The sequence below is a fragment of the Pogona vitticeps genome, chromosome 6 (genome assembly GCF_051106095.1).
Source record: "Pogona vitticeps strain Pit_001003342236 chromosome 6, PviZW2.1, whole genome shotgun sequence".
Lineage (NCBI taxonomy): Eukaryota > Metazoa > Chordata > Lepidosauria > Squamata > Agamidae > Pogona > Pogona vitticeps.
In genome coordinates this window covers 76,572,649-76,596,056 of record NC_135788.1, presented here as the reverse complement: position 1 = coordinate 76,596,056, position 23,408 = coordinate 76,572,649, and the positions used below count along the sequence as shown (strand labels likewise).

General features: G+C 41.1%; 1 protein-coding gene across 5 annotated transcripts in view; it reads left to right on the top strand.

Annotated features, from left to right (window-relative positions):
* COL15A1 (collagen type XV alpha 1 chain) overlaps positions 1-23,408 on the top strand; it is a 202,593-nt gene that overhangs the window by 56,162 nt on the left and 123,023 nt on the right. For 3 of the 5 annotated variants that reach the window (XM_073003912.2, XM_078377610.1, XM_073003911.2), the window contains exon 1: positions 14,856-15,604. The exons of the other annotated variants lie outside the window; for them this stretch is intronic. In XM_073003912.2, coding sequence (XP_072860013.2) covers positions 15,226-15,604 — 379 coding nt within the window. In that variant the 5' untranslated portion in view covers positions 14,856-15,225. Of the gene's footprint in view, positions 1-14,855; positions 15,605-23,408 lie in introns of those variants that run through there. 5 annotated transcript variants of the gene reach the window in all.

The window sequence follows — 23,408 nt, the reverse complement described above, 5'->3', positions numbered from 1 at the left end:
TTTGACTATTCAGACTTTTGTTGGCAAGGTGATGTCTCTGCTTTTCAAGATGCTGTCCAGATTTGTCATCGCTTTCCTCCCAAGAAGAAGGCGCCTTTTAATTTCAGGGCTGCTGTCTCCATCTGCAGTGATCATGGAGCCCAGGAAGATAAAATCTGACACTGCCTCCATATCTTCCCCTTCTATTTCCCAGGAGGTGATGGGACCAGTGGCCATGATCTTAGTTTTTTTGATGTTGAGTTTCAGACCATTTTTTGCACTCTCCTCTTTCACTCTCATTACAAGGTTCTTTAATTCCTCCTCACTTTCTGCCATCAGAGTGGTATCATCTGCATATCGGAGGTTGTTGATATTTCTTCCGGCAATCTTAATTCCGGCTTGGGTTTCTTCCAGTCCAGCCTTCCGCATGATGTATTCTGCATATAAGTTAAATAAGCTGGGGGACAATATACAGCCTTGCCGTACTCCTTTCCCAATTTTGAACCACTCAGTTGTTCCATGACCAGTTCTAACTGTTGCTTCCTGTCCCACATATAGGTTTCTCAGGAGACAGATAAAGTGGTCAGGCACTTCCATTTCTTTAAGAACTTGCCATAGTTTGCTGTGGTCCACACAGTCAAAGGCTTTCGCATAGTCAATGAAGCAGAAGTAGATATTTTTCTGGAACTCTCTGGCTTTCTCCATAATCCAGCGCAAGTTAGCAATTTGGTCTCGAGTTCCTCTGCCTCTTCGGAATCCAGCTTGTACTTCTGGGAGTTCTCGGTCCACATACTGCTGAAGCCTACCTTGTAGGATTTTGAGCATAACCTTGCTAGCGTGCGAAATGAGTGCAATTGTACGGTAGTTGGAGCATTCTTTGGCACTGCCTTTCTTTGGGATTGGGATGTAGACTGATCTTTTCCAATCCTCTGGCCACTGTTGAGTTTTCCAAACTTGCTGGCATATTGAATGTAGCACCTTAACAGCATCATCTTTCAAGATTTTAAATAGTTCAACTGGAATGCCATCACCTCCACTGGCCTTGTTGTTAGCCAGGCTTTCTAAGGCCCACTTGACTTCGCTCTCCAGGATGTCTGGCTCAAGGTCAGCAACTACATTGTCTGGGTTGTCCGGGATATCCACATCTTTCTGATATAATTCCTCTGTGTATTCTTGCCACCTCTTCTTGACGTCTTCTGCTTCTGTTAGGTCCCTCCCATTTTTGTCTTTTATCATGTTCATCTTTGCGCAAAATGTTCCTCTAATATGTCCAATTTTCCTGAACAGATCTCTGGTCTTTCCTTTTCTGTTATCTTCCTCTATTTCTTTGCATTGTTCATTTAAGAAGGCCCTCTTGTCTCTCCTTGCTATTCTTTGGAAGTCTGAATTCAAGTTTCTGTAACTTTCCCTATCTCCCTTGCATTTTGCTTCCCTTCTCCTCTCTGCTATTTCTAAGGCCTTGTTGGACAGCCACTTTGCTTTCTTGCATTTCCTTTTCTTTGGGATGGTTTTCGTTGCTGCCTCCTGGACAATGTTACGAGCCTCTATCCAAAGTTCTTCAGGCACTCTGTCCACCAAATCTAGTTCCTTAAATCTGTTCTTTACTTCCACTGTGTATTCATAAGGGATTTGGTTTAGATTATACCTGAGTGGCCCAGTGGTTTTTCCTAATCTCTTCAGTCTAAGCTTGAATTTTGCTATGAGAAGCTGATGATCAGAACCGCAGTCAGCTCCAGGTCTTGTTTTTGCTGACTGTATAGAGCTTCTCCATCTTTGGCTGCAGAGAATATAATCAATCTGATTTCGATATTGCCCATCTGGTGATTTCCATGTATAGAGTCGCCTCTTGTGTTGTTGGAAAAGAGTGTTTGTGATGACCAGCTTATTCTCTTGACAAAACTCTATTAGCCTTTGTCCTGCTTCGTTCTGAACTCCAAGGCCAAACTTCCCTGTTGTCCCTTTTATCTCTTGGCTCCCTACTTTAGCATTCCAGTCCCCTAGAATGAGAAGAACATCTTTCTTTGGTGTCAGTTCTAGAAGGTGTTGTAAATCTTCATAGAATTGTTCAATTTCAGTCTCCTCAGCAATGCTGGTTGGTGCATAAACTTGGATTATTGTGATGTTGAATGGTCTGCCTTGGATTCGTATTGACATCATTCTATCATTTTTGAGATTGTATCCCATTACAGCTTTTCCCACTCTTTTGTTGACTATGAGGGCTACTCCATTCCTTCTACGGGATTCTTGTCCACAATCTTCATGGATTGCTGCCTTGTCGTGGCGAAGGGGCTTGAGTAACTCAGAGAAACTATGGGCTATGCCGTGCAGGGACACCCAAGACGGACAGGACATAGTGGAGAGTTCCGACTAAACGCAATCCACCTGGAGTAGGAAATGGCAAGCCACTCCAGTATCTTTGCCAAGAACGCCCCATGATCAGAAACAGAAACAAAAGGCTAAAAACTCAGACTAGGCTCTTGCAAAGACAGGGCTGGACAAACCAGTAAACCACCAGCCACCAATCATGTTTCTGTTTTGTTGTTTTTCTGCTTGCTGAACCTCAGAATCAATTTGTCAATAGCAATGGCAGAGTGCAATACAAGATGGCAGAATGTGATTGCCATGATGAGTCACACTTGCACACATCTACCCTGAGGCCCATCTTCCAGGCTCTTGCTCACTGCGCTCTTGTTCCATCTGGTCCCTGATCTTGTCAGTAGTTTGTCTGCATCCACTCAGAGCAAGACAAGGGGTGGGGGGGACAGTAAAACGTGATTGATTGATTGAATATACTGCCCTTCTAGCTAATCACTCTTCTGGGCAGTGTAACAATAAAAATGTAAAACATAAATAATATACACAAAGGCTACAATTACTATATACTATGTGTATATATAATATACCTGTACATACAGTGGTGCCTCGACTTACAAACGTCCCTAGTTATGACCATTTCGAGTTATGACAAGTTCTGGCTGCAAAATTTTGCTTCTACTTGCTACCGGAGCTTCCACTTACAAACAGAAAAAGGCAAGGAAAAAAGGGGGGAAATTCAAATTGCTAACTGTAGGTGGCAACAAGGCTGCTTCTTTGTAGCTCTTTCACCCCAGCAGTTAGAGAGTGTGCGTCGGAGGAGACTTGGGACTGCCTCACTTCTGCTTCTGAGTGAGTGTGTGTGTGTGTGTTTGCAGGGAGGCTTCAGGTTGCCTAGTAAGATAAGGTGCTATTTTCTGCTTTTTAGAAAATGTTCTGGGTGTTTTTGCAGCGTGGTTTTGGGCTCAGGGGGTTATGGTTCTGTGCTGTGATGGGTCTTGGGGGGTTTGTTGGTTGGTTGGTTCCCCCCTTTTCCGATGGGTCTTGGGTTTTTTGTTGTTGTTGCTTTTTGGAGTGTGTTTTTCCATTTCCGATGGGTCTTGGGGGTTTGTTTGTTTTTTGTTTCCCCCCATTTCCGATGGGTCCTGGGGGGTTTGGTTCCTTTTTGGGTTTCCCCCCATTTCCAATGGGTCTTGGGGGGTTTGTTTTTTGACTTCCCCCATTTCCGATGGGTCTTGTAGGGTTGGTTGCTTTTGGGTTTTTTCCCCATTTCCGATGGGTCCTGCATGCTTCCCTTGCTTTTTTCTTTGTTTTCTTTCCATTTCCGACCTGCCCCCTTTGTTCTCTGTGCATTTCCGATCTGCTCCGTTTGTTTTCTGTGCATTTCCAATGGGTCTTGCACACCTGATTGCTTTTCTTTCTTTTTCTCCCCTTCACCTGGAAGGGATTAATCACATTTCCAATGAGTCTTGCAGTAATTTTTTTTGGTGATTTTTTTTCTTCGGCTGGAACAGATTAATTGCATTTCAATGCATTCCTATGACAAATGATGCTTCTACTTACGACCATTTCAAGCTATGTCCATCTTCTGGAATGGATTATGGTCATAAGTTGAGGCACCATTGTATAAATATATTATTTTTCCTGGAAGATTAGTGGAAATATCCATAATGGAATATGCACTACATTCCTCTCCTCCTTTATCTGTTGTCCCAGCTACTTGGGGAAAGCCTCTCAAAAAAGCTTCTCTGAACAGCTGTTTTTAAGAGCTTTTTAAATAAACAAAATATACACCTGCCATACCTTCCTGCAGGAGAGCATTTCACAAAGAAGGATCAGAGAAAGCCTGGTTTTTGGTTATTGTTTTCTGAGCAGGCATGAGGACCAAGTCGTGACAAAGAGGACAGGGAGATGGAAACTGCAGGCCTGTGACCTCTTGTCTGAAAAATCAAGGCAAGAAAACAAAGCAATAAAACCTGAAAAATGACTGAGATGATAAAAATCACAATTAGCCCCCTATATCTATGATATTTTATCTGCTATGAAGTGGAAAATCCATGAATGTTGGAAGAGTGGTGAAAGGGAAGGAATCTAATCACATGAATTATCCCACACTGATGCACTGAACGTATGAACATTCATTATGTTATGTGCAAAAATATTGTTAGGCATGGAAAACATACTACAATGCACAGAAGTGATAATTGTGCATAGGTAAATCATTTCTACAATGCTGAACCATTTATAAGTATAGACAGAGAAGGCCTGTGCAAATTAGTGTCTAAGATGGAACCTGAGGACATAAAGGTCTCCAAATTTTCATTTTTAAATTACCTACTACTTCAGCCAGCTGTTGTTTTTCCCAAAGAGCGAGAGCGAGAGCGAGAGCGAGATGCAGTGGTCTCCTTATCTCATCAGGAGACAGTGGTCACCTCCCTGAAGCTCTAGTATGGACCTCATTCAAACAGACAGATGCTCTGCCTAGCAAGAGACTCTCATAGGAGTTACTGTACTTACCACTGGAGTCACTCTAAGTAACCATCTACCTAACAAAGGAATGGTTGGCTAGCAATAACAACAACAACAACAACAACAACAACAACAACAACAACAACAACAACAACAACAACAACAACAACAACAACAACAACAACAACAACAACAACAACAACAACAACAATAATAATAATAATAATAATAATAATAATAATAATAATAATAATAATAATAATAATAATAATAATAATAATAATAATAATACTTACAGGGTTGTTAGGATTTTGAAGAGATTTCAGTGTTCTGAAGTGTTCATCTTAAGCTTCACTTCCACCTCTTTGTCCTCGCTGCCATATTTTATTTTCTGGAAAGCAAACCTATACCTCTAGAAGACCGACTTGAAGATCTCAATTGTATAAATACCTTCTCTATTGACTAAATAACTTTAAAAACAGTTTTTTCTTTACTATTTAATCTCTAATTCTATATTCTTTCATTCTAATTCATAGAGATTGAGTATTCGTATACGGATATCCCCCACAGGTGCAGATAACAAGGGTCCGGCCCCCTGGGGCCAGACTGACCACCATTCACCATTCTGCTGCTGCCGTGGGCTCCACGTTCCCTTCCTAACGCTGTGGAGCTCATCATGGATCAGCCACTCTTTGACCTGGCAGAGAGGCTCATCATCCTGCCTTCTGCCAGGAATAACTAATCCATTGTGAGCGCCAGCGCGATAGGAAGGGATTGTGGAGACCGTGACACAGGTGGACAGGTGGTTGGTCTGGCCCCCGGGGGGGGGAGACCCTTGTTATCTGCACCTGTGGGGATATTTGTATATGAATACCCCCATCTCTGTTATTAATATCTAAATCTAAATTAAAATGACATAGACAAGTAATGTTACTGTGCACAGCAACAGTGGGGAAATGTCTGTATGTTGGGTGCCATCTAGTTGCTTCCAGCTCATGGTGACTTTATGAATTAATGCCTATCAAAAGATTGTGTCACTAACAGCCCTGCTCACATTTTGCAAATGAAGGCGGTAGCTTCCTTTACTGAGTCAATCCATCTCATGTTAGGTTCTCCTCTTTATACATTATTTATGCATTATCGTCTTTTCCACGGAGACTTGTTTTCTTCTGATATGTCCAAACTATATTTTCAGCTTAATTAAACTTTCTTATGGGATGGAACAGTTTGCTAATAGGTACGTTTGCTCTCCCCTGCTCCGCCACATGCCCAAACATACCATATTTTTCCGTATATAATACGCACCCACATATAAGACGCCCCCCACTTTTTTAACCCAGAATTTCTTTCTTCACAAGAAAGTGGAGGGGGAAGGCAGGGATCAAAGTGTTTTGACTCCTGCTTTCCCCCTCCATTTTCTTGCAAGGAAAGTGCTTTGCCCCTGCACTTTCTTCAGAAGAAAGTGGAGGGGGAAAGCAGGAATCACCAAAGTGATTCATCAAAGTGATCCCTCCACTTTTCCCTCCACCCATTCCTTACTTCTGTGTATAAGATGACCCTAAATTTTTAATCTAAATGTTTTAGAGAAAAGTATTGTCTTATACATGGAAAAACAAAGTACAGTATATGTGCATGCATACAAAAAGGTATTTACAGTTTCAGATTTTTAATTTGCACAGCCAAGCAATTTTCATGCATACAAACAATTCTAGATTATCTATAAGTATGCACTTCTGAAACTGTGTAGAAGAAATGAAAATAGGATTCTGCCCACCCTCATCATATGATGTTCTGTCATGAGTGAAAAAATGTATGTGGTCTGGATAATAGCTTGAAAGAATGTCTGAACTTAATACTGTACTTAGCACTCATGCAGCACTTTAGACAGCTCTCAGACCATTTCACACATGTTATCAGTGTGATCTTGATAACAACTCCACAGAGTAGTTCAGCTGGATATATCTCTATAGTGCAGATGAGAGCTGGGGAGAGGAGATTATCATGGCTTCCCTGAAGCCACTTAGTGGTTCAGTGACAGAAGCACAGTTCAGGCTTTTAGCCACTATTCTACAAAGGCCTGTCAAGCAAAGGTTGCTGCCTAACATAAGAAGGAGCCTGATGTGATTCATGACAAGTAATTACTCACATGAAAGGGCAACACAGAGCCCTTCAAGAGGCAATATAGGCCACAGCGGGGCTGTGGGGTCCTGCTTTTACTCCGTTACCACCCCATCATGACTCCTTTTCTGGCTTTCTGTGTGCCCAGGGCAGATGGTCTCTCATGTGCTCACAGTGCCCCTTCATGGGAATAACAGTTGAGTAGGGCTAGTATTTATAGTCTGTCAACAGTCTGCAAGAATTAAGTAACTCCTCTCCCTAGCAACAACATGGCAGCCACTGAGATAACTTTCCAGTTCTGAGAAGAAACCATGTTTTAGATTCAGGCAGACAGAGTTTGAGGGAAGATAATAATAAATAATAATTGTGTGCCGTCAAGTCAATTCTGAGTTATGACAACCCTTTTCAGGGTTTTTCGGTAGAGAGAACTCAGAAGTGGTTTACCATTCCTTTCTTCTTGGGCTATCCTGAGACTGTCCATGCTGCACAGGGTGGCGCTTCTGGGATGGACAGTGGGTATCACAGCCCTGGCTCCACATCCAGATACCTAACTCACTGAGATAACTTTAGTTAAAGAAAAGGAATAGCATTATCGCTGTGCATACTGTTTTTCTGACCAGCAGAGGGAAGCACAAGGACGAGAAATAAAATATGTTAGCCTTGAATTGCACAAGTTAAAAAAATTAAACTTGGAAGATAGTTGATCCTGTCTCTCAGAGATGATCTTACTCCACAACTTGTTGCTAATTTCATTGATAGAAGCAGTGGCTTTGTTCTGCCAAAAGGCAGGTTAATTTCATGCTGTTAATCATTCTGTTAAAAAAAACTTTGCGGAAAAAGTTTGGGCAGTGCTTCTGACTTTAGTGATTTGAAATTAATGCAATAACAAATTAATTTTATGCTACTCTTGTGCTCTGGAAAGCTATTGCTTCATTAAGAAAACCAGGAGCTGTTTGGATTGGTCTTGAATTGCAGAAAATCTAGAGTAATCTGAGTAGGGACAAGTGGTATTTGACATTACAAATGACACTTCACTTTGCAAATGGCAGTTTTTGAATACTAAGAAGTCTTTAATAATAATCGCAAGCTATCAAGTTAATTTGGACTTATGACAACCCTTTCCAGGACTTTCTAGGTAGTAAGTACAGTACTCAGAAGAAGTTTACCATTCCTTTCTTCTGAGGGCATCTTGGCACTGTCTATTCACAGGAGGCACAATGGGGAATCAAACTGACAATTTCTGGCTCTGCAGCCAGATACCTAAACCACTGAGCTATCCAGCCAGCTTAAGAATTCCTCAGGTGCATATTATAACTTCACAAAGCTTCTTCAGATGACTGCTGCACACAATGAAGTTTGGCTTGGTTTAGGCAGAGCCATTAGTTTTGAAGGAGCAAAAAGATATTAAAATGTAACTGTTGAATAAAAATGAAGTAAGAACTGGTGGAAGCCATTGTGATAAAGTAGACAGAGTGGTGGATTAGAATTCAGGAGACCTAGGTTCAAATTACTACTTGGCCATGGAGACTTGAGGGGAGGTATAGTAAACCATTCCTTGAACAACTTGAAAATCCTATTAGGTTTGACATAGGTCAGATGCAATTTGCTGATACAGAATAAGAGCAAGAAATAGGAGGGCTAGACAAATTTCTCTGGAATGCTGATAAATAGGGTTTGAAAATAATGAAGAGGCTGAAATTGACCAATTTTATGAAGACTTAAAACACCTTTCAGAACTGACACCAAAGAAAGATGTATTTCTCATTATAAGGGACTGAAATGCTAAAGTAGGGAGTCAAGAGATAAAAGGAACAACAGGTACATTTGGCCTTGGAGTTCAAAACAAAGCAGGGCAAAGGTTAATAGAGTTTTATCAAGAGAACAAGCTGGTCATCACAAACGCACTTTTCCAACAACACAAGAGGCGACTCTACACATGGACATCACCAAATGGGCAATACCGAAATCACATTGATTATATTCTCTGCAGCCAAAGATGGAGAAGCTCTATACAGTCAGCAAAAACAAGACCTGGAGCTGATTGTGGCTCTGATCATCAGCTTCTTATAGCAAAACTCAAGCTTAAACTGAAGAAAGTAGGAAAAACCACTGGGCTAGTCAGGTATAATCTAAACCAAATCCCTTATGAGTACACAGTGGAAGTGAAGAACAAATTTAAGGAACTCAATTTGGTGGACAGAGTGCTGGAAGAACTATGGACGGAGGCTCGTAACATTGTACAGGAGGCAGCAACAAAAACCATCCCAAAGAAAAGGAAATGCAAGAAAGCAAAGTGACTGTCCAACGAGGCCTTACAAATAGCAGAGAAGAGAAGGGAAACAAAATGCAAGGGAGATAGAGAAAGTTAAAGAAAATGGAATGCAGACTTCCAAAGAATAGCAAGGAGAGATGAGAGGGCCTTCTTAAATGAACAGTGAAGAAATAGAGGAAAATAATAGAAAAGGAAAAACCAGAGACCTGTTCAAGAAAACCGGAGATATTAGAGGAACCTTTTGTGCAAAGATGGATAAAAAAGTGATTAGATTAAAAGACTGGTTGAACAAAATGAGATCAATAGAGCAAATGAAACAAATTTTTCAGAGTAAGAATATTTCATCGCTGAACTGTTTACAATCAGAAAGATGGACTAATGAATGGGTAAAGAAATATAACAAAGATAGAGAATACACAAAGTATGAACAATTTCTATTATCATATGAAGACATTTAGATGACGGGTTCAGTAAAGGTCACAGTGAGTAAAATTTACGGATTCCTGCTCAATGCAGAAAAAGAAGAAAGTGATAAAAAAGGGGTGAAGCTAGTGTGGGAAGAAGACCTTGGAAAAAGAATAAACGAGGAAAAATGGAGGAAGATGTGGAATATGAGGGTTTTAAGATTTATGTCAGTGAGAATAAGGGAAAAAAATTTAAACTGTGTTTAAGATGGTATTTAACGGCAACAAAATTAAATAAAATTAATGCTAGTTATCTGAATGTCTGTTGGAAATGTGAGAAGGAAATTGGTACATACTTTCATATGTGATGGGAATGTGAAAAAGTACAAAGATTTTGGAAACAAATTTTTTAAGAATTAAATGAGATATGTGGAAAGATTTCGAACTGAATCCTGAGATCACTTTGTTATCAATATTTGAGAATGTGGAATATGATAAGATGATAAAAGAGCTGATAACTACTTTATTAACAGCAGCAAGATTAATAATTGCTAGGCAATGGAAATCAAAATCTGAATTTCAAATGGATGAATGGTATAGTGAAATATGGAATATAGCTCTAAATGATAAATTAACTTGTAATTAGAAAGTTAAGAAAGGAGAGTTGAAAAAGAATAGCTTTTATGAAATATGGGGCAGATTCTTGGAATATGCATTAACAAGAGGAAAGGGGAAAGCTCCAAATCAAGAATCAATGCAGTTCTGGAGAAGAGAACAATAAAAGAAGAGGAAGAATATAAATGGAAGAAGAAGATTATAGCAAGAGGTCCCGTCTATGGTGGTGGGGAACACAGTTATATTGTATTTTGATTTGTGTATTTTATGTTTATGTTTTAAATAAAAAAAGAGAAAGAACAGGAAGGTGACGTCAGGGACTATGGCTTGTGAATCAAAAATTCTTATGATCTGCGGCTGTGTTTCTAATCAAGCCTTAGAGTCAGAACCCTTCTTATGCACAGCAGGAGCAGCATGGCTGGCAAGCAGTAGGAAGCCTCTCCATTAAGGACAGGTTCTAGCTTTACTAGTGTAGTGATAAGACAGCATTATTGAAGACAGCCTACAACAGGTATGGTGAACTTTTCTGGACTACTATTCCTGGAATCCCCAATCAGTAATTATAAGGACTGGGGGAGTTGTAGTCCAAAACATCTGGTCTATAATGTAGTTTTGATAGTTGTGCCCTGTTATCTTTATCTGGAGTGCTAGTTTTACAGAAAATTGAATGCAGACTTCCAAAGAATAGCAAGGAGAAACAAGAGGCCCTTCTTAAATGAACAGTGAAGAAATAGAGGAAAATAATAGAAAGGGAAAAACCAGAGAGCCGTTCAAGAAAACTGGAGATATTAAAGGAACCTTTTGTGCAAAGATGGACATGATAAAGGACAAAAATGGTAGGGAACTCACAGAAGCAGAAGACATCAAGAAGAGGTGGCAAGAATACACAGAGGAATTATACCAGAAAGATCTGGCTGTCCTGGACAGCCCAGATAGTTTAGTTGCTGACCTTGAGCCAGACATCCTGGAGAGTGAAATCAAGTGGACCTTAGAAAGCATGACTATCAACAAGGCCAATGGAGGTGATTGCCGGAAGAAATATCAACAACCTGAGATATGCACATGATACCACTCTGATGGCAGAAACGAGGAGGAATTAAAGAACCTCTTAATGAGGGTGAAAGAGGAGAGTGCAAAAATGGTCTAAAGCTCAACATCAAAAAAACTAAGATCATGGCTACTAGTTCCGTCACCTCCTGGCAAATCGAAGGGTAAGATATGGAGGCAGTGACAGATCTTACTTTCTTGGGCTCCATGATCACGCCAGATGGTGACATCAGCCATGAAATTAAAAGACGCCTGTTTCTTGAGAAACCTAGACAACATCTTAAAAAGCAGAGACATCACCTTGCCAACAAAGGTCCGCATAGTCAAAGCTATGGTTTTTCCTGTAGCAATGTATGGAAGTGAGAGCTGGACCATAAAGAAGACTGACCACCAAAGAATTGATGCTTTTGAATTGTGGTGCTGGAGGAGACTCTTGAGAGTCCCCTGGACTGCAAAGAGGACAAAACTATCAATTCTGAAGGAAGTCAACCCTGAGTTTAGCCTAGAATCTTTTCATCTGCAAATTTAGAAGGATATTAAATAACGTTTTGAAAGTACCAGTCCACAGGCTGGTCTACCTGGACTAAAGCTATTGTTGTAATTTCCCTGAAATGGACTGTTTGCTTATGTTAGCTGAGGATATACATGCATATCTGTAATGCCTAGCTCTGAGGCAGAGCTGAAAGATAAATATGTGGCTGTTAAAAAAAAGGTCAAGCTAATTTTAAAATCATCCACATCATAATAACCATAGTTAAGGCACTGCCTGTAAATCAGCAGGTCCCAACTGGTGCTTTTTGGTAAAGAGGCACTCTTCTTGTAAGCGCTGGCCAAAATAAAATAAAAATCAAATGGCCTATATAGTTGGTTTGGGTTGTTTGGACAGTTTGAAAAACAAGGTCCACATTTCCTTACTTGCTCTTGTAATGAATTTTTGTAACTCATCATGCACCTTCAGCTGGCCTCTGTCCCCAGGCTCACTATCAGATCCCTACATGAGACAGCAGAGTGCCTAGGCACCAGAATGTTTGATTGAAACATTTGGGAGCGTAAAGGAGAATCTCTCTCTCCGAAGTTATTTCCACATGTGCTTCAAGTCAGAATCCGAAAACACTTTGCCTGTAGAAATAACGCAGCAACAGCAGAGCAGTGGCTGTTATGGTCTCCAAGGCTGCCCTGCTGTTTCTACCAGCAACTTTCTCACATACACTGGGAAGGACTGAAAGGGAAATGTACTGTACAGTAGTTGTATTTGATTTAATGTGGTGAGAGACCATTAAACAAGGTTCCCCTTTGTGTGGACCATTGTACACACATTCATCCAAACAAACACAGGCATTTTTCCTTTTCAGACTTTGAGATAAACATGGGATGGTTGCATGTAGCAAAGGCAAGGTTGAACCCATACTCTGACTTGCCTCTATATTTGCAATGATTGACCATCTGCATAGGGTTGAAGAAAAAGTGGACCCAGGGTACAGGTTGCAACAGAGCAGGACATAACAGTCTGTGGCAACAGGCATATCCAAACTTACTTCTCATTTATACTGTACTTTGTTCAATGCATGCTTTATATAGAATAGATTATCTCTTATCTTAACACTAAGCCCTGTAAAATGCACCAGTATTACTGTACTCATACTGCAGTGTACAATTGCTTTCCTAAAACAGGCATTTTGTGGCAGGTTTAAATGACAGTCGATCTGAACTTCACACAATGCTGTGTTGAAAGTTTGCTTTTCTGCAAGTCCTAACAGTTTTGCCTAACATTTCCCTCTAAATTGCTTTGTACAGTTTGCTAAAGGTCAGTACTGTAGTGGGGCACCCAAAAATTTCTGGAAAAGCCCTCTCACTACTAGGGACTTTTCAGGCAGAGAATTTCTTCTGCAGAGTATGGGAAAAGTTCTTTTAAAAAAAACACAACTAGATCACATCTGCAGAGATAAATGAGGACCTCAACCCTTGCCATGAGGTCAGTGCATTGGATGTAGAACAGGGTGTTGGCAGCTGGTGGAACAATTTAGGGAAAGAGGTTTGAAATATCACTTCCACATGGTTTGCCTGGCCATGTCTTTACAGTTCCCATACATTCAAAGAGGCTTAAGCTGGAGAATTAAGCCCTTGAAATAAACCACCAGAGCCATAACAAGCCATTTTGGCACCTGAGGCAAATGGCACCATCTCTCATGCACTCAAAATGTGAATCCCCTAGGGAAAAAAGTGATTTAAGGGAGCAGAATTTGGTGTTCTCTCATAAAAGGAAAATATTTATGCTTGCAAAGAAAGGAAAGGAAGCAGGAGGTGTTGTGGTTTATTTTCTTAAATTTTAGTGCCCTCCACATTTTGGTGCCCTGGGACAAAGTCCCTGTTGTTCCACCTCAGCTACAGCTATGCATTTCACAGGAACACCTTTCTACTTGCCCATTAAATCTTCTGTAGCTGGTTAGGGGCTGAAACATCTATGCACCCAAATAACCTTCCACCCTATTGTGCTTTCTCCAACACTCCAATGAGCTTCAGCTGCTAAAGTCACTAGACACATTTAAGGTGTGTGTGTTTGTGTGTGCCATATGAATGGGGCATACCTCCTCTGACTTCAAAGCCAAATAGATAGGTACAAAAATGTTGAATTATCTCTGCATAGGATGGTGCCTTATTTGTCATCAAAAACGACATGCATCACCCTATGTTAATTTATATGTGCAGGTGCAAAATCAGAAATTAGTTTTAAAAACAGTTTGAAGGGAATTATAGTGCATTTCATTTGAGTATGGAAGATGGGGGTCCGATAATTTATGTGCCTGATGCTCAGATGCTGATAACTATGGATAAGGTTTTATAGGCTCGTCATCTCCCTCCTTGCAATTATTTGCTTTTAGATCAGACTTGTCAGCCCTTCAGATGAAGGAAACCTTCAAAAGGATGGTTTTCTTTTGGTAGTCCTACAAACAGAGGATGATCCTCCTAGAAGTGACTACCCTATATTTGTACAGAGTCCATCTTCTCAACCACTTTTATCATAGGTTCAGATTTGGTATTACTTTGCTGAACAATTGGCAAAATAAAATTAAGGAATAATCTTGCAAAGGTAGGCCTTCAAGGAGCACATGCTCTTCGTAATTTGATTGGGATAGATCCAGTTTGAAATGTCCAGCTGTGATGGTATGGAATATCACTGCATCCTAATTCTTGTTTTATTGCATTCTCTGACAGAAGCTTGTAGAGTGTGTGCAGTGGTGGTTGTTTTTTCCTTTTGAGAAAAGTTTGCTCCTCAAATTTAAAAGAATAGTGTATGTCTGCTTTTATTTCAGTTGTGAAATGAGTTAAAAATATGAATGCATGGTAGGGAATCAGTGCAGAATTATTAGGAACATACCTCCCGAAACACACACACACTTCGTAATAGTGCTGTGATGATATTCAGTAACAAAAAAGGCTAAGAAACAAAATATATACATAAAATGGATCTTTGTTAAGTATTTATATGTTTACCTGGAGTCCTTGGCCCTCCTGAGTTTAACTAGATTATTTTCTCCTATATAGGCCTAAAAGGCATGGAACTGCCAGGAGACTTAGCACATTACAAATGCTTTTTTTTTTCATTCTTTGAAGCTACTTAGGAGGCAAAGATTTGGGAAGGGGGAGAGGGGAGGCTGAGCTTTTTACTGTGATTGGTACGTACAAGAAACTCCTCCTAATGCTGGCTGACATACCCTTCATTTCCATGAGAAAAGAAATTGGTGGCTAGCCTGTTTCCGAAGCTCTTCTGCAGAAAGTTATAGACTTGTCAGAACCACTCAGGAGAAACAGATCGATTCTTGGGAAGAGCAGCCCCTTCACCCAAGACAGACCACCCGAGGTCAAGCTGAAACTCCTTGGAGATTGCCAGCAGGATGGAGGTGCCTCTCTTTACCCTGGCTGGTTGTAGACGTTGAGACTAAAAATCAGTCCGGGTGGGTGGTGGTCAAGGAGCTTTGATCACTTGGCAACTGGTTGGGAGGAAAGAAGATGCTCACTAAAGCCACTTGGCTAATCTTCTTAATGCAGTCTGGCCTAGTAGAAGGGCAATGGTGGTGGCAGCGACTGTGGGGTTCCCCTGGAACAGCCACCTCTCCATTACCAACAGCTGTTAGCGCTGTGACCTCATCAGGCCTGTCAAAGGAAGACTCGACCAGTGGCGTTTCAGCCAGGAAGACGAGGGTCCACTCGGCTGTTTCTGCAGGATGGAAACCTCCTGGTGGGATTTCAGGTGTCAGCAGAGCCCTTCCCCAGTCGATCCTGACAACTGGAGAAGGGGCCTTGACTTTCCCCAAGAAAACAGCAGTGGAATTAGATTTGGAGTTTAGAACAGCAAAGAGAATAAATCTGTGGAAACAAAAGAAAGCAGGTAATATAAACTATAATTTTTTTAAAAAAAATCCCAACATCAACACTAACTCAATGTTTAGATTTCTGTTGTTTGCTCAATGCAGAGAGAGACCATTTCAGATGGGTGCTCTTAAGAATATCGCTTTCTCTCATCCTCACTTGCTCCTTTATATGATCAGCTGCCTCTCTGTTTAACAGGTATGTGAGGTGACTGCTTGCTAAGTGTCTTGAACTTTTGAGATGTGATGTAGTAGACCGATAGAAACACCAAAGGTCCTGTTTGTGTTACCTCAATACTGTAAATGCTACGGTGACACACCTCTTTCCTGTACTACTAGATATCAGAAACCTTGTAGGAGAGGTTGATATGTTAAGAAGGGGTCAAGTGGGGAGATCCAGGAAACTGCAAGTTGTTGAGTTTAATATTTGTTCCAGGTAACTTGGAAGAAATGTGTACAGTTGGTTGGTAGGCTTTCTGTCTGCATCTGGTAGGCTACTCAGAGAACAGATTGCTGGGCTAGATAAGCCTTTGCTCCATAGAGGGGGAGAAGTACTGTAATATGCATGGATGGAAACTCTCTCTCTCTCTCTCTCTCTCTGTGTGTGTGTGTGTATTCTATTTTACAAATGTATCTAGTTTATTGTCTGTACTCTTAACACATTGTTAGAAGTGGAGTTTCCTTTAAAGGCTATTTAAAGCAAAGCACAGCAAAGCGTGCTGCTTATATACCGTCCCATAGTGCTTCAAGCACTCTCTGGGCGGTTTACAAGTTAATTATGCAAGCTACACATTGCCCCCCCCCCCCCCCAGCAAGCTGCGTACTCATTTTACCAACCTCGGAGGGATAGAAGGCTGAGTCAACCTTTAGCTGGCTACTTGGGATTGAACCCCAAGTCGTGAGCACAGTTTTGGCTGCAGTACAGCGGTTTAACCACTGCACCATGAGGCTCCTTCAACACAAACACGAGGCTCCTTTAACTCAAACATGACTCAGTATACTTTGGGTGAATTAGCTTATATTATGATTGATCAGTGGAAAGATACCATGCTTTCGTGTGTCTGATGTTTAATGTATGTTGATTTGAAAAACTTACATGGCTGGAAGAATAAGACTGTGAGAAATGGAAATGTGCATTTGTCTTAGTAAGTGCTACGATCCTAAATTAAAGCATGTGCAGCAACTTTACATCTCCTGTAATCAGGAGTAAAGGGTCTCCCCTTCCCCCATCTTTGTTGTTTTCAAGCATGGCAGCCAATGTCTGTTCTGCAAGTCCATGAGTCAATGTGGATGAAGCCAGTTTGGGACAGATCACATGCAAGAGAAAAGGCTGCTTCCTTAGGCTGAACTGCATGGAGTTTGGGTGCACTTCTCAATTGATTCAGGAAACAGTGTGTTGAGAATGAGGATTAAGGCTGTGGGGTGGGGACCAAGAATTTCAGAGCTTGGGGCCAATTGACCGCTGACAGCACAGCACAGCTTCTTGGTAGCTGCCATTTCCTCTTCAGAGGTCAGTTGAAAACTAATGCTATGCAGTTAGCACTTTCTCCAGTGTGTTCAAGAGAACAATGGCTACCAGCTGCTGTGAGGAGCATTGCTGTTAATCATATAGCAATTAAGAAATCAAGGGGCAAGAATTAGGCTCAAATAACTTCCTTCTCTCATCTCTACAAGTTCTAGAATTCTCTTGGAATAACTTTTAATCCAGCATTAATTGTGCCATACCTATGAGACACATAACAGTTTGAGAAGCTGATTGCTAAATCAGAAAAATGCCTCAAGAATATGGGGTGATATACCTCTACCCCCACACAATTTGTTCACAAATTAGTAGGTTCTTCTGTTTCCATAGATCCATAATGATATTTGTAGGTGTGTTTTAATAGGGAGATCAAGCATGTAAGTGTGGCCTTATAGTTTTAGATTTAACTCTGAAAAGTATCCTGTGACAAGGGGCACGTAAGCAACTTTGGATCACTCAGAGATTATGCTACTTTCCCCCCTTTATCCCCATAAAGAGTTTAGCCTCATTTCTCAAAGTATAATATGAATTCAGCATATTTCTTCAACTGAACTGGTGTGCTTCACAGTAATAAACCAACCACACATCTTAAAAGCTTATTGGGCTGTTGGCTTGTTCAGGGTCCTAGTTTCAGGGGCAGCCCAAGTTCCCTTACTGCCTGGGGTAGGAGCAGAGCGCTGTCCTTGTCACACTGCAGTGGCAGCAGCATCACCTGCTAAAGGACACTATTATGTGTCCCAGTCTTGCCCCTACTTGAAAAAGAAGCCAGAGGAAAATATGGCAGTGATGGGGTCCATGTCCCCCACCCTCTGCCCCCTTGGGGAAGAAGAAAGAGGCCCCAAGGACAGCACAGTTACCCTGAGCCGCTCCTGAAAAGCAGGAGGCGGAGGATGTGACCACCAGCCCTTACCTATTTACTTGCCAAGAAACAAAGCAGCATGGCAGCTGTGGTGATGCTACCCACTCGTCCCAGCTCGTCAAAGGAAGAAGGCACACAGCAAGGCAAAGGTAGTGACAGCCATGACGAAAAGGAGAGCCCATCCTCTCCTGGAAGGAAGTGGTCATAGATGTAGGCATTGCTCTTGCTACTCCAGAAACTCACTTGTGTGTTCGTGTGGAGGAAATGGGGCAGCTTTGTAGAGCAGAAAGCAGGTGGAAACTATAAATTGGCCATTCAAAGCACCTCACCGCCTGAAGCAATGAGCTCAGTTAGTTAGTGACAGGGCTGCCTGTGTTTGATTCATGCTGAGGCAAGTGGCAGTGGAACTACTAAGGGATCTAAGGCAGTGGTCCCCAACCTTGGGTCTCCAGATGTTCGTGGACTTCAACTCCCAGAAATCCTGGCCAGCAGAAATGGTGATGAAGGCTTCTGGGAGTTGTAGTCCAAGAACATCTGGAGTCCAAAAGTTGGGGACCACTGACGTAGGGATCAGCATTGAAGCTGGGGTAATGTGTTTGTCTTTTGGCAAGATCTGTCCTTTTATATGTTTGGTCATTATTATCTTTAATAGAAACAATAATACCCCTCATGCCATGGTCTTGAGCTGGAAAGTGTGCGCAACAATGCAGCTGCTATTTTGAAAAAGCATGGGCTTTTCACATGTTACTTAGCCTTCACTCTGTGACCCCAACAGACTGCAAATTAAGAGACTGGGTATTTTAAAAAACATTTTAGTAACTTTGCTTGTAGTCCATCAAGAACCATGGAATTTTTGTACATCTGAATTCTCTGGATTCATTCAATGTTATTATTTGTTAGCAGATGTTATATATACAGACCAAAAGAGCTATGGACGGAATAGGGGATATAAATAGCAGGACCAAAGGACATTAAACACAAAGGGCAGCAGGCATTGCTATGGAAATCTCAAGCGTTTGAAGGACAAACTAGAGGCTATTTTCATCTAGACTCTAGAGTAACTGGTAATAACTCATTTATTGTGAGTTTATTATGCTCATTTAACTATGACAGTAGAAGTAACCTTGCCTTAAATAAAGGTTAAATGAATAGAACGTAACCTGTGAAGAAATTCTTGTCCAGCAATTTCCTGGTGGAGTAGAGAGGCCAGCCCAAATCGGAAGCTGCTTTCCACCACTTCCATCTGCCTTCTGACATCACACAAGAGCACCACAAGCTTCCCAGATTATCACAGCCTTCCCCATATATAACTTTGGCGACATTCTGAATATGGCATGAAAGCCAGGTTTAGCAGCATTTTCCCATCCCATCCCAACCTTCTCTTATGCTCATGCACACACCCAGCAGTCCTCCTCATTCCTGAAATCTGGTATCTGCCTTGAGAACCTGCTGAGCCCCTGAGACTACCAGAGGAAAAAATAGTTTCCAAATACAGTATCCAGTCCACTTGGATTAGAGATAAATACATTCTATTTTACAATTTCCTTCTTGGGGCCAAAATCTTCCAGGAGGAAAAATCTGCCTGGTTCTTGATTTCAGAGCGGATTCAAAAGCTTTGGTTACACCATTGGACGACAACCCTCAGAAACTTCCAGTCAGCATGATTTCCACATTATACAGGTTGATTACATGTTGTGTGTTGCTGTTCACATGTTATGTTTATTATGATAATTCCAGAAAATTAATACTATCTCCACTGCCCTCCCCTTGGTATGTATACTTGCTCTTCCCCCCCTTAAAAAAATCAAAGCCTATTTAGACAAGCTAAATCACATGTTCCAAAGGATTAACATAAAGCCTTTCTATAGTGGAAGGGATTAAGCTGTGCTTTTTCGTATGATAGACTGTACAATTAAACGAAGAGAAACGATATAATGATCGTGCTGCAAGCCATATTTCCAAGCATGCTAGCAACCAATTTAGACTAGTCCTTTTGCCTTTCCCATCCTGACAATGGAGCTTTTGTTTTCTGTCCAGTCTTTGAGCCACATTATAACTCCTCCAAATCTTGTTGCTGCCTTCACCTCACTTTTTATTAGATCCCCAAGTGCCACAGAGTTCTTTGAACGATATGAATACAGTAAGGTGACAGTAGGTTTTCCCATTCAGAAGAAATGAGAGGGTATTTAGAACTAGGAAGTCTATGATCTATGGTGTGGTCTATGGTCTGTGAATGGAAGGAAGAGAATGATGGAACTGGACAATTGTTACTAAACTGTATTTCATCTACCATTATCCCACAAAAATTAAAAAGGAAGTAATTGAGAGATCTTATGAACCCCCCAGTCACAGAGGGGCTTTCTGGCTGCACTTCTATGAGATCACACATGTTTTGTGTCTTCCAGTAATTTCTACTGGATGTGGATAATTTTGTTATGTTTTCCTAAAATGTGATTGGGTTATTCAGCCATCCTTTGTTGTTGTTGTTGTTGTTTTTGGAGATTTATAATAAAAAGGATGGCTGAGTATCCTCAGTGGTGGCTATCCATTGTTTATTTATTTATTTATTTATTTATTTGATTTATACCCCGCCCATCTGGTATATTCTACCACTCTGGGCGGCTACCACTCTTGTGTCTGTACCATTGGCATTACAGGATTGCTATGGAGAATATAGTGCTAGATCTTAACACATGGAACCATTTTTATTTCTTTACATTTCCCCCAATTTATACTGTCAGTTTCCAATCAATCCACTGAACTGTTATCTACATAAAAGCAGAAGGATCTATTACCTTTTTCTCTTTATAACAGCAGGGTGTATTTGCTCATAAATTTGAATTACATCCTTCCTCAGAAAATTCCAAGATGATTAACAATTGTGATTAGGTTCGTTGTTTGATGTGTGCGATCCCTGTGTTGGCGCGGAAAGGAGAGGCGGAGGCTGGTCCTTGTTCTTAACACAACTCGATTAATTACTAAACAAACTGAACTCCATTGGTTCGAACGAGTCCATTAAACTAAGTTCAGGTAAAAGGCGGTAACTTCGCATCTTAATGCCAGGTGTCTTAATGTCACTTCTTATTGAGGGGCCAGACCAAATCGCTCCCTGTCAGTCATTGGCCTCAGCGGCGTGCTCCGCACCGCGCACACGCTCCCACAACAGGGGTGTCTCGCTCAGTCCCCCTTTTATTGAGGCTGGAGTAAAGAGGGACTGGGATGGATCACCCTCCTCCCCTCACGCTGGTTGTGGGGATATACCACTACCGTCCATTTCAAAGGCTCCAAGTCTCCTCTCGCGTGTATGTCTTTGGGATCCGGCAATAGTCCTCCTCCAACTTGGAGGTTAGAAAATTCCTTAAGCAGTGTGGCAAATCCTTCTTGCCCAGCACTCCATTCTGTTTGTACTGCCCGGTCTCTTCTTTCTGGTAGCACGCCTGTTACAATTCTAAAACTTTGCGCGCCTTTTTCCTCCTTTATATCCCCCTCCCACACGATTAAATCCAGCTCCTCCCCGTTTTCGTCAGCCAAGCACACTTCCAATGACTCCCTCTCTCCTTTCTCCTGTTCTATATCTACTAGTATGCCCTCCACACATCCAGGTCCTTCCTCTGTTCTCTGCTCCATAGAGGACGGCACACTGGTTCTCTCTCCTTCACAACAATGTACATAAAAGATTATTAATATTGTGAATCTAAAATGACAGATATGTGATAAAAGGCAGTAAAACCATCAACACAAACCTGTAGAAGGACTCTTGAAGCAGTTCCCTGCATTTGAAAAGTATGTACAAATACTGTACATATAATTTGCACTTTAACTTGATGTTATATTATTTCTTTATTTTATGGTTTTGTTACTGTTCTGAACCGCCCAGAGTGGCCCTGGCTGCCATATGGGCAATATATCATCATCATCATCATCATCATCATCATCATCATCATCATCATCATCATCATCATCATCATCATCATCATCAACAACAACAACAACAACAACAACAACAACAACAACAACAACAACAACAATAATAATAATAATAATAATAATAATAATAATAATAATAATAATAATAATAATAATAATAATAATATGTTTTTAACTGAGAATGCAATGATGTCACCCTTGGAAACAGCTGAATATCTGGAAATCCAGGGAACAGATGAAGCTGTCACAGAGGTGGCCTTGGCACATGGTAGTCCTTGGGTCATGCTTTTGAAGGGCAGCACAAGCAGAGCCTCCATGGCTAGTCTTAAATCCTGGATTGGTTTTTGAAAGGATGCCCAACTGAAGTCTGTTTTAAAGGTCAAGAACTATAAGGAGGGAGATTAGGGATCTGTATAGCAGACTCAGAAGGCATGTAGGTCACCTGGTCACAGTCCTTCAAACCTGTTATACTTCTTTTAAAATTAAAAAAAAAACATTTCTAATGTTGTAGCTGCACTTTGCCTGTTTTGCAACTGATGCAAGCTCATTTAAAATTAAGTGAAACCATCATAATAATCTTAGAACTGCAGAGCTGGAAGGGATCCTGTGGATCATCAAGTCCAGCCCCTGTTGAGGAGCGACAATGGGGAATTGAACTTTCAGCTTTTAAACCACTGAACTATCCAGTACAGTGGAACCTCGACTTGAGAACGTCCCTACATAAGAACGATTCAAGTTAAGAACGGCTCCATTCACAAAAAGTTGCTTTGACAGCGCCTCGACTTAAGAACGAAAAACAGCTGATAAGGATTAAATGGTTTTCAATGCATTCCTATGGGAAATGGTGCTTCGACTTAAGAACGTTTCGACTTAAGAATGCAGTCCCAATAAGGATTAAGTTCTTAAGTTGAGGTACCACTGTAGTTCTATGATGCGGTGTCATGGTGAAGAATGTCTTTCATGAAATATCTAGAAGCACCAATATACAAAACGGGGGGATAAAAATAAAGATGAATCATTCATATAATTACTTCTACACACAAATGACCGATGTACCTCAACCCTGCAAATTGTTATTTGGAAAGGAATCTCACTGAATTTCTTTAGGAATTATTTCCAGAAGGTTCACATTGCAGCTAGGGTGTAAGCCTATGAAGTTCTGTTTAGATAGGTGTGCAAAATAACGCAGTTTTCAAATTGCAGGCTGATGGCTTCTTTCCTGGGAGGAAGCCTAATTAAACGTAGTCAGTCTTACCTCAGAGTATACATGCTTAGAACTGTGCTATGTAGCAGTTGTTTTCTGATTTTACTGTTGGGGAACCCTGTCTTGATCTATATGTAAACACTGCAGAACAATTTCTCTGTTATAGTGCCTGCAGGCCCCATTATGCAGCAGCTGCTGTATAAATGGAAGAAAGGGAAAGAAATTAGAATCTTATGAAGTGGAGGCAGGGGGAGAAAACTCAGCTAGGGTGTGAAGTGTGTCTTAGCTTATTTTTAAGAGGCTTTATTAATG